This window comes from Ursus arctos, unplaced genomic scaffold, assembly GCF_023065955.2.
Source record: "Ursus arctos isolate Adak ecotype North America unplaced genomic scaffold, UrsArc2.0 scaffold_11, whole genome shotgun sequence".
NCBI lineage: Eukaryota > Metazoa > Chordata > Mammalia > Carnivora > Ursidae > Ursus > Ursus arctos.
Window position 1 is genome coordinate 34,276,705 of NW_026622775.1, and position 18,591 is coordinate 34,295,295.

The following is an 18,591-nucleotide window of genomic DNA, read 5'->3' on the forward strand; positions in this document are numbered from 1 at the left end:
TTTTAAATTAAAAAAGAGTATCTTATTTAGGACAATTTTTCAAAGGCAAATTAGTTGTCAAGAAAATTTATACGATCATTCCTTAAGAGTAAAGGAAGATAACTGGAATAAGATCAGGTGGTCATCTTAAAAAGTTGCAAACTTACCTCAGAGGATGAAAAAACAAAACAAAAAACCAAATACCTGTGGGTGACAATGTCCTTACTTATTCTTATTTGTCGACATATAAACAAATTTCACAAGGGAACAACACTGCATTTAATTAGTAAATAATGAAAGTATATGTGATTCTTATTAAGCATTTTATTACTAACTGAGGGAAGAAATATAAATGTAGAGACAGGGTCTTATAAACACTAAGTCAAATAAGAGTCCAGGCCACAAATTGGCTGGAAGTCTTTCAAAAAATCACAGGTGCTTCCCAGATCTCTCAGAATCACCTAATTTAAAAGATCTTAATGATTATTTGAGCTCAATGACTTTCTGACAAGAAAAAATGCAAAGGGCCAGAACTTTACAAGTACAAAGTTCAAACTCATTGAAAGTATCTCTGAAATGCAAATATTTGGGGACTAATAACAGGTCACGAAAGCATTATCCTAATAGCTTCAAAAAGTTATACAGCAGATAAATAAATCAGGGTATAGGGGCGCCTGGGTGGCTCAGCGGTTAAGCTTCTGCCTTCGGCTCAGGGCGTGATCCCAGCGTTCTGGGATCGAGCCCCACATCAGGCTCCTCCGCTATGAGCCTGCTTCTTCCTCTCCCACTCCCCCTGCTTGTGTTCCCTCTCTCACTGGCTGTTTCTATCTCTGTCAAATAAATAAATAAAATCTTTAAAAATAAAAATAAAAAATAAATCGGGGTATATTTAAACAATGCAGTATAACTCAGGAATATAAAAAAAATGAAGTACTGCTACATGCAACAACAGGATGGATTGTCAAAAAATTAGGCTGAGTGAAAGAAGCCTTACAAAAAGTTACATCATCTGTGATTCCATTTATATGACATGCTAGAACAGGCAAAACTGATCTGTATAGTGAATGAATGAATAAGCAAACGAAATTAGAACAATATTTACCTCTGAGAGTACGATAGAGATGGAGATTGATTAGAAAGGGATATGAAGGAATTTTATGGGGTAATGAACATGTTCTATATGTTAATAGGAGTTGGGGTTACATATATGTTTGCCTTTGTGAAAACTCACAAATAATATATTTAAGATTTGTGGAAACTGCATATAAATTGTACCTTAAAAAATGAACCTGAAGCAAATATTCATAACTCCAGTTATCATATATTATGCTGAAGTATTTGGGGTGATAAGTACAAATATCTGGAAGTTATTTTGAAATGCATATAAAAATTAGATGAATTGATGGACAGATAATAATAAAGCAAATATAGCAAAACATTAATCATTATAGAATCTAGGAGGTAAGTATACTGGGGTTCACTATACAATTCAGCTTTTCTGTATGTCTGAAAATTTCCATAATAAAACACTGGAAAAAAACTAAGATGACAATCAGATTTCCAAAAAATTTTTAAATATAAAAAATTAAAAATATTTTCTTAAATATTAATAATTTTCCTTTTATATATTAACATCTTAATCTGTCTAATCTAGAGTCGAATGTAACTATTTTCCAAAGAGCAAGAGTTACAGGATAACATATATTTTAAAATCTGAAAGACATACCCGAATTTCTTGAAGATTGTGAAAATTATTTCCTACTCTGACTGAGATCTTGCTTGGAGTATAGCTTTCATCAGATTTGTAGTCTGCATAAATACATAATGTCTTCACTGTTGTTTTTCTTCTAAAAGCAATAAAATAAAAACATGCTCCTTATCATGTGGAAAGATTATATCCAAAGCATCTTCTGATCATGGTTACCTCAATCATCAATTTCCAATTCCTGTCATTTTAGCAGTGATGAAAATGAACAAGTAAAAATACAGATACACATTTATATAGGCATCTCTTATCCAGAACATGGTCAAGAACCAGATGTGAGCAAATTAAAAACAGTTAAACCAAAATAGGTACCTTAAAGTGCAAATAAGCATTAAGAATTTCAGTCCTCTTCATTTGTATTTTAGACAAACAAATTATTCTAACAAGCTTGGTTTTCTTTACTAGTTAATTACTTAATTTCCTATGTTAATACTTGAAAATAACTAGCTAAGTAAGAAATTAAGTCCAGCAAAAACAAAATCATTTGTAATATAATTTTGTAATATATAAATATATATCATAGCATTTATAACAGTATAATTTTAAAATATAATCTCTTAAAACAAGAAATAAAATTCTGCCATTTTTAAAATATACATGTCTTAGGAAGCAAGACTATATAACACAAAATTAATCTCAGAAAAAATGCAAGTGGCCAAAAAACATGAAAATAACGTTTAATCTCTAATAATCAAAGAAACAGAAATTAAAACACTCAGACATTAGTTTTGTTATCACACTGAAAAATATTAAAAACACCAATAATACCCAAATTTGATTAGAAAAAGGTACTTTCATAACCAGTTAGGAGGTACACAGCCTTTGACCCATGAATTCAACTTCTAAGAATGGATTAAGAAAACAAAAATAACACAACTACTCAAAAATGGGTGCAGAAAAATGTTTACCATCCTGGGGTTAAATTACTAAAAAACCATAAGCAACCTAAATCCATCTCAAATAGGGAATTAGCTAAGTAAATTGTATCCATTCTATGAAATCCTATACAACTATTTAAAACAACCACACACATACATAGGTTAGGGGAAAAAAGCAGATCACAAAACAGTACATATAGAAGGACTGCATTCTGGGGAAAACAAAAAAAACTTGAAAGGCATATAAACCTATATATACGTATAGGTATACATGTTTTATATATATATATTTATTTATATACATACGTATAGACAGATGGAGATAGAATCATATAAAAAAAGTAAAAGTGACTAGTTTGGTGGCGTAGAACTATGGGAGAGCTTTCTTTTCTTCTTTACGATTTATGTATTTTCTGAATAATTTTTTTACATCGAGCATGTGCTATTTGGGTCATTAGGAAAAAAAAAACACTAGACAATTTCAAACATCAACCAAAAAAACCATTAAGAAGTCTATTTAAATGTGCTTTAAAAGTTAAGTTCTGGTATAAACTGGCACTAACTTAATAACAATGAGCTCCTTGAACAGAAGTAGTCTGTGTCAAAAGTCAACCTATAAAAACAGCAGGGGATCTGTAGCTCTTAGTAAGGGGACCAAACTTCTATAGCCCAAGCTATTCATCAGGAAGGAATGGGGAAAGTTAAGGACTTTCCCTCAAATAATAAAGACAGATCAAGATGTAAAACACTAAATACCCAGGAACTGCTGACAGGATAAATACCATTACCAGGTTTTCAGAAGAGGCCAGAGGTATCAAACTGACATCTTTCTCTTTCTGGTGGGCCAGGAAGGAGACATGAGAGGAAGCAAGGGAAAAAGGAGAAATTCTTAAGGGCATACAAAAGATCTTTTCCCTGATGAGCCAGAAGCAGGCTGTGAAAGGTCTTTCTTATTATGGAGAGATCAAAGATCACGAAGATTACTCTTGAGGACTTTTGCTTTTCTTTTTTAACAAAAACAGATCTAAAGGACCAAGCTGTTTGCTCAGAATAATTTTATCTCCAACTTAAGTTATGATATTCAAGATAACTTAGTCACTGGAACCTGCAAGATAATCAGGGTGAGGTCAGAAAGGCAAAGAAGGGTAACAACAAAAATGACTATAAAAACAACAGCAACAGTAGAAAAGAGCAAGTGAATATTCTGGCCCAGAAGTTAAGGCTTTCTATGTATTATTTCATTTACTCCTCTACCTTGGATACAGAAGTTATTATCACCTTCATTTTACTGATTAAAAAAAAAAAAAAACAGTAACACCCAGGTTAATAGTAACTGGCTTAGGGTAAAAAAGCTAATAGGTGGGAGCAGTTGGAGCTGAAACATGTGTCTGTCCGTCTGCCTCACATAATCTTAACCACTCTCACCTTCCTATTAATTAATTGTACTTAACTTATTCAAGTCATTGATACCAGTTTACAGTAATGTGGAGGTACCTGTAGTTCATTAAATTTATGTGCCATAAGTTCTTAAGATCCATGTATTCCCAGAAAGCATATGTACAATTTATACTATCTACATAATTTCATTGCATTTGCAAAGGAAACTGTGACCTCACCAAAAGTTTAAAAACTGTTACCCTAAAAGGTACCTATACAGCCTTTTAAAATTATTTATCAATTTTGTCTCATGGTGAACTAAAAAATAAATATCGCACAGAAACCATGATACGTGTCAAACAGAAACCCATGTGGGAAGATTAAATGCACAGATTCTGAGACATTGTGGTGGCCACTCAAATTGCTCTAATCATTATAATAATAATCACCATATACTGAATGCTTAGTCAATGCAAGCATCATGCTAAACTCTTAGGATAAAGTATGTAGGAAGGGAGAAGGGAAAGGGTAACACTTCCCCATTTCTGATGACATAAGTAACACTCCCAGCCTCTCTAGTCCTCACCCACCCTTCCCTTCTGCTGAGAAAGAGCTGCTGGCAGGACACGCACATTGACTTTGCTCCTTCACACCACAAATTTAATAGGGGCAGGCTCTACCTGGCCTAGCACTTTCATGACTGGATGGACAAGTCTGTTTAATGCTAGGGTTCAATATTAGGAAACACACTTAACTGCAGATGTCAGTCCCTTTCTCTCAAGAATCAGCTTTGTCAGTTTTACAAGGGTGATATTTTGGTCTCCACCTGCTGACTGCTGGATAATTTCTCAGTTCATTGGGAACCCATGAAATTGCAAGACAAGACAGTAGTGACAGATGCTCCTGGATGCCAACCTAACAGCCCCTTTTCCCTTCCTTCTTCATAGCATCCTGCTAAAAGACTATACTCCCCAGCTTCCCTTAAAGCTAGGTATGATCACAGGACTAAGTGATGGCCAGTAAGATTTTAATCAAATGACTATATTTTATAAAGTTTCTTTAAAGGAAGACATGCCCCTTTTGCCTTCCCCACCTACTCCTTCCTGCTGCCTGGGATATGGACATGCTGGGTAGAATTCTAGTAGAATTCTAAGGTGACCCTGAGGATAGAATTATGAGGTGACGTTGAGGAAAGAACTCTTGAGCTAAGAATGGTAGAATGGAAAGAGAAGGAATCTGGGTCCACAATACATACTCTGTGGGGCTGTCATACCACTCCTGAATTGCCAGGTTCTTCTTATATGAAGAGAAAGAGACAATAAATTTCTACCTTGTTTAAAGCACTGTTATTAGAAGCTCTATTAACAAAAAAAGAAAAAGAAAAAAGAAAGAAGGAAAAGAAGCAGCAGCAGTAGCAGCAGCAGCTGCAGCTCTGTTACCAGAAGTTCTCATTCCTATTTAATACAGCATTATCATGCCCACTTTACAGACAAGAAAACAGAGGCTCAGATTCAGGGTAAGCGAACAGTCTCATTTACACATCTACTAAAGCACAGAGCCAGAATTTGAATCTGTGTCTGTATGACTACCGCATATAAGAGTAGCTACTAACTCCTGAGGTACAAGACTTAAAACTAAAACACAAAAGTTATAATATTCTGTTTATCATTTCCTGTTAACATGCTAGATGCATTATTACTAAGAGACTGAGACATAAAGAGCCCACGTACTTGCCTAAAACAAAAGGCAAACAAATGGTTTACATATATAATTAATGATTACATTCTTCTTTGTTCCTCATACAATGGTGGAAAATGTCCCCTTTGTGTAAAAGTTATTTTTCATCAATATGAACAGAACACTAAAATGAAAGTTTTTACTGAAGGCCAAGACAACAAATATCATGTTTTAATAGGACATATAAGACCTCTGTGTAATTGTTTCTGCAGATATGGTTAAAAACAAAACCAAAACAGTCAGGGATGTCTGCACACAAAGAAATAACTGCTACAGGACTCGCCCCTCCCCCCACATAAACCACTCAATGCCGACAACACATACGAAACCACCACCTGCAGACACTAAACAACAAGCAGCACTAAGAATCCTGAGAGAATGCATATGCATGAGGTGAGCCCTATGAACAACTGGGCTTTCCGACCGAAGGCAACCTGTAGGCTGCAATGCAAGGAGAGCACAGCCTAATAGAATCTTTCAGTCTCCCTAAGCTGAGGAAGGAGCTGTCCTGCGGAAAAACTCCAGAAGTCTCACAGAGTGTCCTGCACATGCATAGGGTGAAACTCTACAAAGACAAGCAAAGAACAGCGGTTGCTGGGAAAGGAACAATCACTGGGAAGCAGTAAGCTAAACAATTCCCAGAGGTCACAAAGGGTAGGGAATCACTGGAGTTCCCAACAACCAAAGAGGAGAGTACAAATACCTCCTCAAATATCTAGCACATTCAGTTGAGATCCCAGAAGGGTCAGGGCTTAGCATACTTGAGGCTAATCTTGCCCAAGATAAGTGTGGTCTGGGGACCTGTGGAGGACTTCAAGACCCTTTCAGGGGATCAACAAGGTCACAACTATTTTTCTAATAATACTAAGATGTTACTTGCCTTTTTCAGAATCATTCTCTTATGAGTACACAGTGGAGTGTTCCAAATGCTATCTGAAATGGGATGTTGCAAAAGATTTAATGAAGAAGCACATATGAGACTCCAGCTGTTCTCTCTTGAGCCAGACATGTAAGACATTCACACCAAAAAAGCAAATCAATAACATTATTCTATTTTTTGTTTTGGAAGAGACAGTTATTTTTCATTAAAAAAATGTTATTTATGCAAGCATATAATAGGTTAATCATTATTCAATTTTAGATGAATAAAGACTCTAAAATTCTTCAGCTATAATTTCTAATACAGTAAATACCGATATAAAAATAAGCAAAAGATCTTTGGAGACCTAGATAAAAGTTTGAAGTGGTACTAAAAACCAAAAAAGTTGAAGAACTACTGCCCAAGAGCAGGGATCAGCAAAACAGTGCTCACAGGCCGAATGTGGCCCACCACTTATTCCTGTAAATAAAGTTTTATTTAAACAAAGAAGCACCCATTCATTTACCTGCTGTGCACAGCTGCTTTGCACTACAAATATGAACAGCTGCAACAGCCTAAAATATGGTTTGCAAGGCCTAAAATATTTACTATCTAATTACAAAAAAAGTTTGCTGAACCCCACCCAAGAGTAAAAGGTACTCTAGTCCCACTGTAAAGAGATGAACCTTCAAAAAGATCAAGTTGATTCTTAAATAACTTAACTGCCTTGCCAGAACAAAGTCCAATCCTCTTTTAAAACAAAACGCTACATAGCACTCAACAAAATTTACTAAATCCAGCATCCAATCAAAAATTACTACAAAGAATCAGAAAAATGTGACCCACAATGAGGAAAAAAATCAGTCAATAAAAATATGGAAAAGACAAAGAAGACAGAATTGAAAGATAAGGAATTAAAAGAGAAAATATAAATACCTACAGGTTTATAGCAAACCATTCAAAACCTGTAGCTTAAAAAAATAATCATTATTTTATTTATGAATCTGGAATTTGGGCAAGGCTCAGAGGGAAGTTCTACACAGCATTAGGTGTGGCAACTTGACTGGAGATCTAAAGGATCTGCTTCCAAGACAGCTCATTAATATGGTTGGAAAGCTGGTGCTGGTTATTGGCTGGGAGCTTATTAGCTAAGGCTTTGGCCTTTGGTTCATTTCCTCATGGGTTTCTCCATTTGATGCGGGTTTTCTCACAGCATGGTAGGTGGGTATCACGGAGAGAATCACATAAAAGAGAGAAAACAAGGTAGAAGTTGTACACTTTTTATGACCCAGGCTTAGAAATAACAGTGTCATAACATCCATATTCTCAGGCAACAGATCCACAAGGGCCTGACCAGTTTCAAGTGAGGAGACATAGATGCCATCTCGATTAGGCAGTAGCAAAGTTGGAGAACGGCATGTGCAATTGAAAATAATGTTGTGGGGCACCTGCATGGCTCAGTCGGTTAAGCATCTGTCTCTGGCTCAGATTATGGTCCCGGGGTCCTGGAATCGAGCCCCGCATCGGGCTCCCTGCTAGTGGGGAGTCTGCTTCTCCCTCTCCCTCTGCCCCCCCCCCCACTCATGGTCTCTCTGGTGCTTTCACACACTCTCTCTCTCTCTCTTTCAAATAAATAGAATCTTTTTTTAAAAAAAGAAAAGAATGTGAACATACTGGAAAATACAGTCTGTCATAAAGATGCTCAAAGAATTAAAAGAAAACATGAGCACAATAGGAGAGATGAAAAATATTTTAAAAAATGGAATTTGTAGACATAAAAAATCTAAAATAAAAAATTCACTGGATGGAATTAACAGCAGTTTAAACATTGCAGAAGACTGTGGACATAATGATATAACTACAGAAACTCTCCAAAATTAGCCATAGAAAACAAAAAGCTCTCATCCCATTAAAATAAATAGAATATCAGTGATTTGTGAGGCCGTATAAAGCAGACTAACATGTAATTGGAGTCCTAGGAAAAAGGGGAGTTAGATAGAAATGATTTTAAAGAATTATAGCCAAAATTTTTCCAAATTCAATGAAAAGTACCCACAGATTCATGAAGGTCAATGAACTACAAGAAGGATAAATACAAAGAAATCCACATTAGAATAAGTCATAATTACACTGCTTTAAAAAGAATAGTGATAAAGAAAAAAATCTTAAAAGCAGCAGGGGGGGATGAGGAGACACATTATATACAGAGAAACAAAGATAAGAAAGATAACAAACTTCATATCAGAAACAATGATGGAACAGCAACTTTAAAGTGTTAAAGAAACAATCTAGAATTCAGTATCCAGTGAAATATATTTTAAAAATAAAGACAGAATAGGAGCGCCTGGGTAGCTCAGTCGGTTAAGCATCTGACTCTTGATTTCAGCTGAGGTCATGATCTCAGGGTTGTAGGATCGAGACCCGTGTCCAGTTCCTGGTCAGTAGGAAATCTGCTGGAGATTCTCTCTCTCACTCTTCCTCTGCCCTCCCCCACCCCAAATCACACGCGCGCTCTCTCTCTCTCTCTCTCTCTCTCTCTCCCCAAAAATAAATAAATAAATCTTTAAAAAAATAAATAAGTAAAATAAAGACAAAATAGAGACATTTACAAACAAGCAAAAGCTATGAGAATTGATCACCAACAAATCTTCACAATGTTAAAGAAAGTTCTTCAGAAGGAAGGAAAATATGAAATAGAAATGTGAATCTATGAAAATAATAAACAGTACTGGAAATAATAAATATGTAAGTGAATAGAAAACATTTTTCAGATTTAAAATTTTTTCTAAAGGGACACCTGGGTGTCTCAGTCAGTTAAGCATCTTCCTTTGGCTCAGGTCATGATCCCAGAGTCCTGGGATCAAGTCCCACATTGGGCTCCTTGCTCAGTGGGGAGCCTGCTTCTCCCTCTGCCTGCTGCTACCCCTTTTTGTGCTCTCTCTCTCTCTGACAAATAAATAAAATCTTTAAAAAAATAAAAAAATAAAATAAAAATAAATTTTTCTAAAGATAACTGTTTAAAGCAATATGTTGTGGGCTTTAAAGAAATGGAGAAATAAAGTACATACAACAGCAACATAAAGGAAAATCGGGAAATGAGAGTAAAGAGTTTAAGATTCTTGTATAATACGTGAAATGTTAGACTATTATTTGAAGGTAGACTGCGATAAGTTAAAGATGCATATTGTAAATCTTAGAACCACTAACATTTTAAAAAATCAAATAAAATAAAGATGCATACTTAATAAGCTAATAGTAAAGAGCAGTAAAATTGATATCAACAATAGCCAAATTATGGAAGGAGCCCAAATGTCCATCAACTGATGAATGGATAAAGAAGATTTGGCATACAGAAAATTTCCAAACTCATTCTATGATGCCAGCGTTACTGTGATCCCAAAGCCAAAGACCCACCAAAAAGGAGAATTACAGACGAATATCCCTGATGAACATGGATGCAAAAATTCTCACCAAAATACTAGCTAGCTACAGTATGGAGGTTCCTCAAAAAGTTGAAAATAGAGCTACCCTATGACCCAGCAATTTCACTACTATGTATTTATCCAAAGGATACAAACACAGTGGAACACCTGGGTGGCTCAGTCAGTTAAGTGTCTGCCTTTGGCTCAGGTCATGATCCCAGGGTCCTGGGATTGAGTTCCACATCAGGCTCCTTGCTCAGCAGGGAGCCTGCTTCTCCCTCTGCCTGCCACTCCCTCTGCTCGTGCTTGCTCTCTCTCTCTCTGACAAACAAATAAAATCTAAAAAAAAAAAAAAGTAAGAAAAAAAGACACAAACATAGTGATTCAAAGGGGCAACTGCACCCCAATGTTTATAGCAGCAATGTCCACAATAGCCAAAATATGGAAAGAGCCCAGATGCCCATTGACAGATGAATGGATAAAGAAGATGTGGTAGGTATATATACAATGGAATATTACTCACCCATCAAAAAAATGAAATCTTACCATTTGCAATGATATGGCTGGAACTAGAGGTATTATGCTAACCAAAATATGTCAATCAGAGAAAGACAATTATATGATTTCACTCATATGTTGAATTTAAGAAACAGAGCCGATGAACATAGGGGAAGGGAGGGAAAAATAAAATAAGATGAAATCAGAGAGGGAGAAAAACCATAAGAGACTCTTAACTACAGGAAACAAACTGAGGGCTGCTGGAGGGGAGGCTGGAAGGGGACGGGGTAACTGGGTAATGGGCATTAAGAAGGACACTTGAAGTAATGAGCGCTGGGTGTTATATGCAATTGATGAATCAGTAAATTCTACCTCTGAAACTAATAATACACTATATGTTAATTAATTCATTTTAAATAAAATTTTTAAAACTACAATAAAAAAGATGCGGCACGCGCGCGCACACACACACAATGGAATATTACTAAGCCATCAAAAAGAATGAACTCTTGCCATTTGTAACAAAGTGGATGGAGCTAAAGTGTATTATGCTGGGGCGCCTGGGTGGCACAGAGGTTAAGCGTCTGCCTTTGGCTCAGGGCGTGACCCCGGCGTTCTGGGATCGAGCCCCACATCAGGCTCCTCTGCTATGAGCCTGCTTCTTCCTCTCCCACTCCCCCTGCTTGTGTTCCCTCTCTCGCTGGCTGTCTCTATCTCTGTCAAATAAAAAAATAAAATCTTCAAAAAAATAAAAAATAAAAAAATTAAAAAAATAAAGTGTATTATGCTAAGCAAAACAAGTCAATCAGAGAAAGACAAATACCATATGATTTCATTCATATGTGGAATTTAAGAAACAAAAATGATGAACATAGGGGAAGGGGGAAAAAAGAGAGGGAGGCAAGCCATAAGGGACTCTTAGCTATAGAGAACAAACTGAGGATTGATGGAGAGGAAGGGGGAGGATGGGCTAAATGGATGATGGGTATTAAGGAGAGCACTTGTGATGAGCACTGGGTGTTATATATAAGTAATGAATCACTAAATTCTACTCCTGAAACCAATATTACACTATATGATAACTAACTAGAATTTAAATAAAAAGTTGAAACAAGCAACAATAAAAAAGATCAGTAAAATTGATAAATCTCTAGCCAGTCTGACTAGAGACACCAAAAAGAGAAATGATAAAAATTATCAATACCAGGTATAAAAGAGAAGATATTACTACAGTTTCAACAGAAATTAAAGTTAATAATTGAATATTAGAAAAACTTTAGGCCAATAAATTAAAATAATTTAGATAAAATGGAACAAATTCTTTGAAAAACACAAATTTTCAAAACTGATTCAAAAAAATAGAAATCAGACTTCATAAAAAAAACTTCTCACAAAGCAAATGCTGGGAACAGATGGTCTCAATGACAAATTCCATCAAACATCTGAGGAAGAAATAATAGAAATTCTACTTGAACTCTCAGACAACAGAGGGGGAAACACTTTCCAATTCATTATTTATGGGGCCAGGTTTATCCAATAACAAAATCAGACTAAGAATAATAAACAGAAATGATAAACCAATATCCCTGATGAATAGAAACATAAAATTCTTCAACAAAATACTGGTAACAGAAAACCAATAATACATTTTTAAAAACACTTAAAAACCAAATGATGAGATATAACACCAAAAGCACAAACAATGTGCAAAATAGACAACTGAAATTAAAAACTTGTGATTAAAAACTTATGTGAAAAGGCAACTCATAGACTGGGAGAAAATATCAGAAAATCATATATCTGATAAAGGATTAATATCCAGAATATATAAAGAACTCCTAAAACTCAATAAGCAAACAAAAACCCAACTCAAAAATGGGCAAAGGAGTTGAATAGCCATTTCTCCAAAGAAGATACCAAATGGCCAATAAGCCCATGAAAAGAGGCTCAACATCACTAATCACTGAAGAAATGGAAATCAAAACCATAATGAGATACCACTTCACACCCATTAGGATGGTTCTAATAAAAAAAAAAAAAAAGGAAGGAAGGGGAGGAAAGAAAAGAAGAAAAAGAAAAGGAAAGAACAGAACAGAGAAAAGAAAGAAAAGAAAAAAAGAAAAGAAAAAGGAAAAAAAAGAAAAAGAAAAGGGAAAAGAACAGAACAGAAAAGGAAAACAAAAGAGAAAAAGGAAAGGAAAGGGAAGGAAAAGAAAAGGAAAAGAAAAAGAAGAGAAAAGAAAAAAGAATAGAAAAGAGAAAGGAAACAAATGTTGGTGTAGATTGGAGAAACTGGAATGCTTGTCCAGTGTTGGGGGATGTACAACGGTGCAGCTGCTGTGAAAATCAGTATGGTGGTACTCAAAAAAATCAAACAGAATTACCACTGACCAGACAATTCCACTTCCGAGTATATTCACAAAAATAACTGAAAGCCAAGACTCAAAACAGATACTTGTACACCCATGTTCACAGCAGCATTATTTACAATAGCCATAAGGTGAAAAAAACCCAAACACCATTGATGGATGAATGAATAAACAAAATGTGGTCTATACATACAATGGAATATTTTTCAGACTCAAAAGGAAATGAAATTCTGATACATGCTACAACATGGATGGACCTTGAAAACATGCTAAGTTAAGCTAGATACCAGAGGACAAATACTATATGATTCCATTTATTTGAGATACCTAGAATAGTTAAATACATAGAGAGGTTAAGTACAGATTAATACAGAAAAAGAAAAACCGTTAAAAACAGAGAAAGAAAAGCATAACAGTGTTGATCATCAACTGGGGAAAGGAAGGAATGGAGAGTTATTGTTTAATGGGTCTAGCGTTTTGGTTTGGAATGATAAGTTCTAGATATGGACAGTGGGTGATGGTATAAAAATGTGAATGTACTTAATACCACCGAACTATACACTTAAAATGGTAAATGTTATGTATATTTTACGATAAAAATATCAATGAAATTTGCCATCTCAACAAACTAAAGAAGAAACCATATGATCATAGAAATAGCATTTGAGAAATTCCAATACCTATTTATTTTTTTAAAAAGCCTCAGCATACTAGAAATAGAAGGGAACTTCATCAACCTGATAACCTAAAGAGTTATATTAATTTCTGTCCAGAAAGAAAGAACACTCCTCAGCAGGAAGCTACAGGTATCACCAGAGGCCTAGGATTTGAGGAAGGAGTAAATGATAAATGCACCTTTATTAAGAGAATTGCAGGTGAATCATGTATAGCATTAAGTGATTGTGGAAGTAGATTCTCTCAACCCACAAAAGCATCCATAAGACAGATTCGCTTTAAACATACAGCCAAGTAAAGAGAGCACCAGTGCTAGATCACAAAGACAGAATTAGCAATTATACGTTTTCCTTCTCCATTCCCATCCCTGCAGGCCTGGAGAGTTCAGAATTAGTTAAAAATATGGAAGAAGACAAATAAAACCTACGTATGGAAAGAGAAGCAAACCACATCTTCTTATTCCATTTACAATAGACTGAAGCTTAAGGAGAGGAAGAAATCTTAAAAAAAACAAGCAAGTCTGAGGCTTTCACTATTAGCTAGGACTACTAGCTTATTTCATTACAGCTAGGATGGAATGTTTTAATTTCTAGTCTGTTTTGCTATTTGAAATGAACAGAGAACTGTATATATTACCCAAAAATGTCATACCTATTTCCTACAAAGTTCTCATCCAGGGCAAGGAAAGATTAAAATTAAAAAGAATTTTTTAAAGAACAATGAATTAAATAATTAAAATGAACAATGAGGTATAAAAGTAAATGCTACTTTGTTATTACATACTTCAAGTCCATCTCCACACATCAATAACACATACCAGTTATTCCTAAAATCTGCATGTTCAACTAGTGAAGAAACTGCTACAGAATTAAAAGTTGCTTATTTCTCTGTGAAGGGAAGAACATCTACGGAGTCAAATATTCTGTATGATATTAACAAAATACAGTTGACCCTTGAATAACATGAGTTTAAACTGTACAGGTCCACTCATTCTTAGATTTTTTTCAATAAATACAACACTGTCAATGTATTTTCTCTTCCTTATGAGTTTCTTAGTAACATTTTCTTTTTTCTAGCCTACTTTATTGTAAGAATACAGTGTATGATGCACATAACATAATAATATATTTTAATCATCTATATTATCGACAAGGATTCCAGTCAACAGCAGGCTATTAGTAGTTAAGTTTTTGGGGATTCAAAAGTTACAGGTGCAGGGGAGCCCCTAACTCCTTGTGTTGTGCAAGGGTCAACTGCATAAAGTCCACACTGAACCTCTTTCACTCTTATTTGTAATATAATTTTTTTTCAATACACAGTCCTTTCTTTAGTACATAAAGTACTCATGAACACATATATGGAAAGCAAATGGAAGAAAATTAAACACGGAGCTTACATAATGGCAGTATGAAAGTCAGTTCTTAAGAGCTAAAAAAAATTATCCAATCCTAAATTATATCACATGTTTTAGTCATAATCTCTGACAATAAATTTCAAACACTTCCTTTAATTTTTTTGCATTCATAATTCAATGTGTAGTTGACTAGGAAAGTCCAATAAATATCTGGTTGAGATAAACAATTTCTAATGCAGTTGCAATTGTCTTAAATTATTAAGAAGCTTAGTACCTAATATATTTTTAATGGCATCAGCACTTTGATTTTTCCATTTGCTCTACTTTTTGAAAATAAGGAAGAAATGCAATAAACTATACAATAACTGTACAAATCCTTTTTAACAAAGATGTCTAAGTGTGAAACTACAGTGCTGCCATGAGCTAGGTCCTGGTGTTCACCTGTTAATGGGTATTGTTTACAAACCTAAAACTAATCAACAGACATGATGGAGCAAAAAGTATAGACTTTATAAAATTTTCTAAAGCATAAAAGTTATGAACAGTCAGCAATTTGGGGAAATGGGGAAACTAATTTGTATAATTTGACTTAACTTATAACCATACATGCGTTGATACATGTGTGTGTGAACGTTATTATTAAATTTATAAAGTTCTTTTTGTTCAGTGTTTTAAATGATACTGGAATTTATGACTATCAATGCTCTCCCCTTCAACTAGATTCTAGGAAATGTTTATTTGGGGGGGGGGTTATCATTTATCTCACTGTTAAACTATCAACCTTTCTCTTCAAAACAAAACAAGCCACTATAACTTTCAGTATTTTACTCATCATTCTTCTGTTTTTCACTATTTCAATAAATTTCCTCATGACATGAAAATCATTATAAATGGTATATAATTATGAATGGCATATATTTTTTATCATCATGATAAAAATGACGAGATCATATTTAATAAAATTTGCAGAAATTTTCATGAAGGCAAACCAAAAACAAGCAGAAATTTTATTTTGTTCCTGCTCAGCTTAATATTTTACTACTTACCCTTTTAAACTGGTATGTACTTTAAATGTTCCATATTAAACTACACTAATTTTTCTTTGACAATTATTAACAAATTTAAAAATTCTTCCCAAGAGTACTGCCTTTATAAACAGAAGAGGCAAAAAACTTCCCAATTTTCCATTTAATTACAGCATTATTCACTCAAAGGATATTTCATTTTTTTAGGATGTATGTCCCTTTCCCTTCTTTGCCTTAGCATTTTTTCCCTAACTGCCGAGATTCTTTCTTTTGGGAGGTGAGTCTTTTCTCTTCATTTATTTAACAGATAACAGTTTTAAATCTAATTCAAATTTTCATGAAGTTTATTTCTTTGTAAATTTCTGGCAAGGCTGTAGAAACAGTACATTCCTCTAAAGAAAAGCAGAGAAATATGAAAGTTTTCCAAATAAAAGTGGATGCTGAGGGGCCCCTGGGTGGCTCAGTCGGTTAAGCATCTGCCTTTGGCTCAGATCATGATCCCGGACCCCTGGGATCAAGTCCCACATTGGGCTTCTGGCTCAGTGGGGAGTCTACTTCTCCCTCTCCCTCTGCTCCCCCCCCCCTCCACTCATGGTCTCTCACTCTCTCTCTTGATCTCTCTCTAATAAATAAACTCTTTAAAAAAAAAAAAGTGGATGTTGAATACATGAGCCCTACATGACACTTCAGTTGCTAGTGTGTCTATTCCTGAATTTAGAGATAGTCTAACATTTAAAGCTATTTCACAAAGTAGCACAGTAAGCATATACCAAAGTAAAAAATAACGTATTTTAATTAGACATAATCAGAATCATAAGCCCATAGGGCTAAAAATGAGCTTAGAGGGTCAAAAGATCTAATCATCTGTACCAGGTAAATACCCAGATTCAAAAAAAAATTTTTTTTAGGATTTTATTTATTTGAGAGAGAGAATGAGACAGTAACAGAGAGTGCACATGTGAGGAGGAGGAGGAGAAGCAGGTTCCCCACTGAGCAGTGACCCCCGACATGGGGCTGGATCCCAGGACTCTGGGATCATGACCCAAGCCAAAGGCAGAGGCTTAACTGACTGAGCCACCCAGGAGCCCCCCAAATTTTTCTGATAGGTAACTCACTACATTAACTAAGATTAAACTTACTGTCAACCAAAATTACTAAAGATCCTTTGCACTTCTTCGTTTGTCCTTCTTTCCCATCTTGAGCTTATGATTTTTTTTTTTTGAAAAGGGGGACAGAGGGATGCAGATTAAGTATAGAATTATAGTTTACTATTATTTCATTTATTTAAAATATAATAGTTTATTATCCACTAATACAGGGACGAGTGTCCAAGGTCACTTTGATTTTAGAAACCACTTTAATACAAAACTTTTATATAAAAAAGAACCTCCTTTGTTTTTTATATAAAAAGCACTTCCCCTTTCTGAATGATTTAGTCCTAAAGCTGTTAGAAAGGACCAAGCAAGATAGGCATGTGCACAAAAATGGGATATTGGAGCCTGTTCAAAGTGAGGAGTGCATTCACATAGGGTAAGGGATCAAGTGTTGTACAGAGTGTCAGAGCCCATATGGAAGTGAGCAGAACCTCTGAAGAGGACAGCACCCAGGCATGGGGTGTTAGAGCCTGAGTGGGGTGATGAAGACATCCACACCACAAGGTGGCCCAATACAGCATATAAGAGTCTTTGTGGAGCGAGAAGTCATCTACATTATAAGGTAGCCTATTATGGACTGTCAAGCCCAAAGGCAGATAAAAGAGGGCATTCATACCATACAGTGAGGTTCTGGAACCAAGAAGGGTTGGAAAAGTGGCCTGCCATGCAACATCAAAGCCCAAGTGAGCTGAAGAGAACATCCCACACAAGGGAGTGACTGATGTAAGATGCCAGTGCCCAGACCAGGAAAAAAGGTATCTGCAAATAGGGGAAAACAGAATGAAAAGAAAACAGGACAGGACAGGTTGAGAGCCTAGGTGGGGTGAAGGGGTATCTGTGTTGGGGAGGGGACAATGAGAGAAATGGAAGACTGGTTACATACAGGGGGATTAATGAGATAAGCAAGGAAGGAGAAGAGAACCAACCAGGTTCTCATTCATAAAGAAGGTTGGCTTATGAATAGAAAGAGAAAAAACTAAAATAAACCCTGTTTACTCTGGATTAGAATTGGAAGTGTTGGTATAAGTTTATGATTTGTATATGTGTGAAGACAGAGAAATAAATACAGACATAAATATGTTCATGTATGTATGTTTTGTACATATATCCCCTTACTGAGAAGGCTCAGAAATAGCAACATCCCGGGGCGCCTGGGTGGCACAGCGGTTAAGCGTCTGCCTTCGGCTCAGCAATCCTGGCGTTATGGGATCGAGCCCCACATCAGCCTCCTCCGCTATGAGCCTGCTTCTTCCTCTCCCACTCCCCCTGCTTGTGTTCCCTCTCTCGCTGGCTGTCTCTATCTCTGTCAAATAAATAAATAAAATCTTTAAAAAAAAGAAAAGAAAAGAAAAGAAAAGAAAAGAAAAGAAATAGCAACATCCCATAGCAATGAGCACACCCCATACAAGATGTTGTGTACTGGGTATGCTCAATGTACCAGACCTGATTTCTTTCTTTCTTTTATTTTTCTTGATTTATTTATTTGAGAGAGAGTGCGC

The 18,591-nt window shown here is 35.5% G+C and overlaps 1 protein-coding gene across 3 annotated transcripts in view; it reads right to left on the reverse strand.

Annotated features, from left to right (window-relative positions):
• ANAPC10 (anaphase promoting complex subunit 10) overlaps positions 1-18,591 on the reverse strand; it is a 104,982-nt gene that overhangs the window by 58,577 nt on the left and 27,814 nt on the right. For 2 of the 3 annotated variants that reach the window (XM_026499418.4, XM_057310100.1), the window contains exon 4: positions 1,706-1,826. In XM_026499418.4, the coding sequence (XP_026355203.1) occupies positions 1,706-1,826 (121 nt within the window). Of the gene's footprint in view, positions 1-105; positions 810-1,705; positions 1,827-18,591 lie in introns of those variants that run through there. The other variant, XM_057310102.1, reaches the window with a different exon arrangement.